General features: G+C 47.2%; 1 protein-coding gene across 2 annotated transcripts; it reads left to right on the top strand.

Moving 5' to 3' along the window:
• The first annotated feature begins 297 nt into the window (after nucleotides 1-297).
• On the top strand, nucleotides 298-6,123 carry LOC119332377 (wall-associated receptor kinase 3-like). 2 transcript variants are annotated; one of them, XM_037605563.1, is made up of 4 exons: nucleotides 298-447; nucleotides 3,410-4,306; nucleotides 4,395-4,565; nucleotides 4,745-6,123. In XM_037605563.1, exons 1-4 carry the CDS (start codon nucleotides 426-428, stop codon nucleotides 5,935-5,937), a joined length of 2,283 nt encoding a protein of 760 aa, XP_037461460.1. In that variant the 5' UTR covers nucleotides 298-425; the 3' UTR covers nucleotides 5,938-6,123. The 2 variants fall into 2 exon arrangements, with proteins under 2 accessions (XP_037461460.1, XP_037461461.1); XM_037605564.1 differs by lacking the exon at nucleotides 298-447 and adding an exon at nucleotides 2,186-2,440.
• The last annotated feature ends 319 nt before the right edge of the window (nucleotides 6,124-6,442 follow it).

Below are 6,442 nucleotides of genomic sequence, written 5' to 3'. Positions count from 1 at the left end.
CTACGTTCTTCCGTTACTGAGGTGCGGCTTGACAGGGGCCCGTGTGGCCAATGATCCTGTGGAGCGGGTCAATAGCCAGCCAGCCAGCCAGCTAGGAGGAGGAGGAGAGCGGGTCTCCTCGACCTCGACCTGCGCCTGCAGAAGCAGAACCAGGTTTCGAGCCAGGGGGTCCTGCTAGCTCAAGGTTACCGTCGAGGCATTGATTGAGCTTAAATAGCATGATGGCAACTCGTCGTCTGAAAATGCGTCGCTAATCCTACTACTCCGTCGGCAGCTCAGCTGCAGCTCAGCTCAGTCGGCTCCCCCTTCCTCCCCCTCCTCTTGGTTCATCTCGTCGTATATCTCTCTCAGCGCGCGCGACGGCCTCGGCGCAGGCACCGGTGGAGGGAGGGGCAGCGGGCGAAACCCGGCCGGCGGCTCCAATCATGGACTGGTCGCTGACTGCGGGTGAGAAGAATCTCTTTTTTGGCCTCGCTTGTTCTCCCTTACAGTCCCCTCTATGTACCATGTATAGTTCCCTTTTCAGAAGTTTTGTGATGGTGTTTTCCTTTTGTTCGTTGCTCTTCGCCCTCTTGCTTCCTAACTTGCCTTATGGGTGGCTGGTTGAAGGGGTGCCATCACCCTCTTTTTTCTTTTTCTGGGAAGGGTGTCATGATCTTTAACTATTTGTGATTTGGTCTAAATAAATCTTGTGATGAGTGTAGATGTGGTATTTGGGCAACATATATGGCAAAGTACTCCTGGAAGGGGAAATGCTAACTGCGGAAATCTATTCTTATAAACATAGTGCTATTTCTACTCCCTCCGTTCCTTTTTATAAGGTGTATTTGTTTTTTTTAAGTCAAACTCGTGCATGTTTGACCAACTTTTAAGAAAAATGTATCAATATCCAGAATCTGAAAATTATATCATTTGATCGATCATGAAAGGTAGTTTCATATTTTATCTATTAGGTATTGGAAATGTTTCTATTTTGTTCTATAATCTTGGTCAAACTTTAAAATGGTTGACTTGCACGGAAACCAATACACCTTATATCCTGGAATGGAGGGAGTACTTTAAAAGTGTCCACACACACACACACACAGAGGGAGAGAGAAAGTTGAAACTTAACCGTATAATTTTTGTTACCATTTTCCACCCATGTGAACGTAATAACATTACAATTTAAGCATTGCAATTTAAGCTTCAAAACTTGTGCTGTAACTTTCTCATTTTCTAATCTTCACCCGGGTCTCATAATAATCTTTTTTAGGAAAATTAACACGAGTTTATTTCTATCCAATACTAGTTACTTCTCGGTTGCATGGATTTACAAATTACTTTGCCCGAAAGTGGAGCAAAGCCCCATCCAAACCGTGATGGTCGCAACCTTGCCGACGAGGGTGAGCCATGACCTCGCTGGAGGTGGGTAGGATTAGACAGCCCTCGAGCTCGAGACAGCCTACAATGGCATCCCCAGTGAGAGCTGGGCAGGGGAACTTGCCAGGCGTGAGGTAGGGGGCAGGCTGGGGGAGGAGGGGATGAAATCGTGGGTTGGGTGAGGAAGATGAACCATGTCGCTTGGATGGAAAGAAGAACAAGAGGAACATAAGGTGTTGGATTTAAATCGTATAGTTGAGAGGGAGGAACCGTAAATTGACTAAAACGAAAATAGTGTTTAGTCGCATGATCCATAGGTGCTCCCTTGTTTTTTTTATAACAACACAATTTTCTGCACACACAAAAAAAAACGATATTCGCTATGTTTCACATCGGCCCATGTGGGTCGGCACATCACAACTTGCCTATAAAAAGGCCTAGCACGGCACGACCCATGTCCACCCTTTTATAAAACGGTCGTGCCATGCAGGCCCGAAGGCCTGGGCTCGGGTGTCGGCTTGGCACGTGACGTAAAAAGGGTGGCCCGTCATGACACATCTATGTGCCGGCCGTCGTGTTAAAAAGGTGCAAAGAGCAGTAAAAATGTCAAAATATAACCCAAAAAGGCTTAAATTTTCAGCTTAAAAAGACCTTTTTTTAGGCAAGCTTAAAAGGCCTACACTTTTTTTTTGAGACACCTTAAAAGTCCTACGCAGCACTAAAAGGCCGTACCGGGCCGGTTAGGCTTGGCCTGGCCCATATGAGCAGGTTAGGGTCCCCAATGTCCCAATTCCCCGACCTGAGCCCCCTTTTGCTAAAAAAAAGAGCGAAGTGACCCCCAGCCGCCGATGTCGCCTCGCCGGCGACATGCCTCTCGCCGCCGATGCAGATGCCTGCTCCATCTGCGCACCACCACCAGTACGGAACCTCCGCTTCCGGCGAGCTTCCGCGGCCGGTGGTCTGTCCCCTCCTACCGGCACTGCCACGTCGGATCCGGGTATCTGACGCTACCCGCCTCCCCCGCAGCCGTATTCAGCCGCCGCGCCGTGCTGCTCTCTGGGCTACCAGGCCCTGTAAGGTACGGCGAACCCTAGTCGCACAGCGCAGTGATTTGTCTATCTGGGCTGACGCATATGGTGCGACTGGTCAGGGGGCATTTTTTCCCCCTGTTGCTGGAGTTTGTCCTGTACCGTTGATGTAATGCAAACTCGAAGCCTTAGGAGATTAGGAGGAACTAGGAATTAGGAGAAGAGATGTAAGCAAGCCCAACATAGATAGTTTGCCGTTTCTTCCATCGCTGAAACCGCGAAGCATTCAGTTCCATCGTAGAGGGGATTTTCAGTTCACTGCTGTGTTGCATGTAGGAATCAGATTCATGGAGTGGCGGCATGGAAGAAATATATAGGCTGGTTTCCGATGGCAAATGACAGAAATATATTACTACATAGAAGATGAATTCTTACAATTCTTCGTTTCAAGATGTAAAATGGAACGAACATGATAAGACAACAGGGGGAAAAAACCCAGTATAAATCACTAAAAACGTGGTGTCGTAGTGGGCAAGAATGTGGTATAATGTATCATTTTAGCTTTATACACATAGAGCCACAAACAGGTGACTAATATATTTATTAAATATATATTCTGTCCATATTCATTGTGTACTCAAGTTTTTAGTCTTTGTTTCTTCGCACCTAGTTTAATTTTGAGCTTCGATTCTTCTGTGGTTAATATGGACCTGGAATCAGAGAAAACCATAGATAGACATTCAAAGTCCATGTTTTACTTTCAAACATGGGCTATACCCTTTGCTCTCTAAATCTGATTCCAATATTGTTGGGTCAAACTGTTTGTAATAGTGGACTAAACTCTTAACTAGCTACTGATATATTTCAAACAATCGGAGGTTATAGGGGGTCTCCCCTATTAATTGTGTTTGGAGGAATGACGAAACACCATATTCTAGAAGAAAGCAAGTATTTGGAATTTATTTTATTTTATTCAGGGCCAAATGACTCATATCAATCACTTGGTCGTTGCCTTACAGGACTGAAGCTCTTACTACTTTTCACCGCCACCCTGCAACATAGTACTACCGCTTATGGGTCTGAGTCCTCTGGGAGCATCCGCATGGCACGGCCTGACTGCCCAGACAAGTGTGGTAACATCAGCATCCCGTACCCGTTCGGCACCGGGAAAGGCTGCTTCCAAGAACCCTTTAGTGTCACATGCAATGCCAGTGGGCCATATCTAGCTTCAACCAGAGTTAGGATACTGGACATCAATCTTACCATGGGCGAGATTCGTGTTCTGAATCCACGTATAGCATGGGAATGCAACTACACCGACGGCACCAATAGCAGCGGTTCGGATGGGTTAAGACTTGATCCTTTTCATAAGCTTTCCGACACCAAGAACAAGTTGATATCGATCGGTTGTGCTACACTTGGATTTATCGGAGGAATCACCAAGGGCGAGAACCAGGTTTTGTTCCCCATTGTTAACTCATGCTTTTCATTCTGCACTGACGCAAGTAGCATGAATGGTAGCACACAGTGCGTTGGCATGGGTTGCTGCGAAACCCCCTTTCCAGGAAACATCAGCTCCTTTCGCACCGGATCTAGACCATTAACAATATACAACTCTATCACCCAGCCTTCCCGCCCATGCAGCTACACATTCGTTGCTGAGGAGGACTGGTTCAAGTTCAATCATTCATATATCATCTCTACAAATTTTGCAACTAAATATACAGAGGGGGTCCCTTTGGTACTAGATTGGGTTGTTGGTAATAAAAGTTGTTCGGAAGCCACCAAGATGGGATCACAGTATGCATGCCAAGCCATGAACAGTGAATGCATCGGTGTCTCCAATGGCCCCGGTTACCGCTGCAAGTGCTCTCAAGGTTATGAGGGCAATCCCTACCTACAAGGAGGGTGCCAAGGTACGTATGTGCATCTTGCAGACTCAACCTACACTCTTTCTATCAGTTGATCCATGTTGGCATTCTCCTCACTTCCTTGAAATGACAGATATCAATGAGTGCGAACCTCCAAACCAGTCCTTCTATCCTTGCAAAGGTAATTGCAGAAATACCGATGGAAACTACATCTGTCTATGCCCATCAGGATTCAGGAGCGATGATCCCAAGAGCATACCCTGCGTTCCAGCTGACCCAAAGAAAGCGTTGAAGGTGGTTTTAGGTAATGAGGTTGTTACTTGTTAGTAATCAAAATATTATGTACCAATTATACAACTCCAAGTACACTTTGTATGCATGTTATATGGAAAACCAATGGCGCAGTATGTTGCACTGGTTTTTTGGCAAACGTGGACAGTGCCGCTAGTTGAACTGGTGGTGATTAACTATCATGATTTTCAGGCATATCCTTCAGTATTGTCTTCCTCATGGTTTGTATCTTTGCTCTACGGGCTGAGTATCAGAAAAGGAAGCTTGCCGAAGAGAAGGACAAATTCTTTGATCAGAATGGTGGTCAGGTATTATATCGCCAAATTATGTCAAAAGAAGTCGACACATTGAAGATATTCACACAAGAAGATCTGAAGAAGGCTACAAACGATTTTGACAAGAGCAAAGAACTGGGAAGGGGTGGTCATGGCACTGTCTACAAGGGCGTTCTGAAGGATAGCAGGGTAGTGGCCGTGAAACGCTCAAAGATAATGAACGTGGCCGAAACTGATGAATTCGTGCAGGAGATTATTATACTTTCACAGACCAACCACCGGAATGTGGTCAGGCTTCTAGGCTGCTGCTTAGAGGTGGAAGTCCCCATACTGGTCTACGAATTCATTCCAAATGGCACTCTATTTGAGTTCATCCATCGTAGCTACGGGAGTCCACCTCCGTCGCTGGACACCCGTCTCAGGGTCGCTCAAGAATCCGCCGAAGCACTGGCGTATCTGCATCTGTCCATGAACCACCCTATAGTGCACGGGGATGTCAAGTCTATGAACATTCTCTTGGACGAGAACTACATGGCGAAGGTGACTGACTTTGGGGCATCAAGGACACTCCCCAAGGACGCGGCCCAGTTCATGACATTGGTGCAGGGCACCCTTGGTTACCTGGACCCTGAGTACCTGCAAGAGCGACAGCTCACGGAGAAGAGTGATGTCTATAGTTTCGGGGTCGTGCTGCTGGAGCTGATCACAGGGAAGACAGCGATCTATAACGACGGGCCCAATGAAGGCAAGAGCCTCGTGCGGTCCTTCCTGCTCGCGATGAAGGAGGACAGCCTCGAGGACATTCTGGACCCGAGCATCGTGCGCGCAGGGACGGAGACGCTGCTGGGAGAAGTGGCCGAGCTCGGGAGGATGTGCTTGGGTCCCATGGGTGAAGAGAGGCCTTCCATGACCCAGGTGGCCGATAGGCTGAAGGCTCTGCGAAGCACCTGGAGGGAAGAGCTGGTGCTGGACCGTGCCGTGACGGAAAATATGGTCGTGCACATGCCACCTGCAGCAGCTCCAGTGCCCGGGGATCTCGCGTCATCGTCATCGGGAGCCCCCTCGACGGTGCCGGACATGTCCGGAATGAGCATGGAGGCACCCAGATGATGGTTTAATTTGAACCTTCCTTGGGAGTTGTAGTGCCAGGAGGAAATGTGTGCGTTAAGAGGCGTAGAGCTTCCAAGATTTATACACTGTCCAGCAGAAATGTACAGGTAGTTCTATTGTATTAGAGGTATCCAAGTAGATGTTGTAATTTGCTGCGTGTTTGGTGTTTCAGTGTGGAGTTTGCAATGTGTGTGAAGGGACACAAAATTCAGTTCCCTTGCTTCTAGTATTCAGGGTTAGTGTGAAGGGAAAAATCAGTATGAGAATCCAGTGTTAGTGTTAAGGGAAAATTCAGTTCCCAGCAACCGATCGATCATCGATCCAATTGGATTTTTTTTCTTAAAAAAACATTGGTATCTATTAATCTACTACCCCTATAAAAAGAAGAGAGGGCGGAGAAACAAACAATCAGACCCATCCATTAACAAGATCTAATGGCTCTTAATCCTCCGGTGTTTAACGCAAACAAACCACGAGCCAAACCCATCGATCGCTAATCTGCCTG

The sequence above is a fragment of the Triticum dicoccoides genome, chromosome 7A (assembly GCF_002162155.2).
Source record: "Triticum dicoccoides isolate Atlit2015 ecotype Zavitan chromosome 7A, WEW_v2.0, whole genome shotgun sequence".
NCBI lineage: Eukaryota > Viridiplantae > Streptophyta > Magnoliopsida > Poales > Poaceae > Triticum > Triticum dicoccoides.
Note: the sequence above shows the minus strand (reverse complement) of the source record. Positions and strands in the feature narration are given on the sequence as shown.

Bases quoted from the DNA above. Each gene is read 5' to 3' on its own strand.
- LOC119332377 (XM_037605563.1), top strand. From the start codon at position 426: ATGGACTGGTCGCTGACTGCGG. The intron at 4,307-4,394 runs GTACGTATGTGC...TTGAAATGACAG, and splicing joins CCTACAAGGAGGGTGCCAAG to ATATCAATGAGTGCGAACCT. The intron at 4,566-4,744 runs GTAATGAGGTTG...CATGATTTTCAG, and splicing joins AGCGTTGAAGGTGGTTTTAG to GCATATCCTTCAGTATTGTC.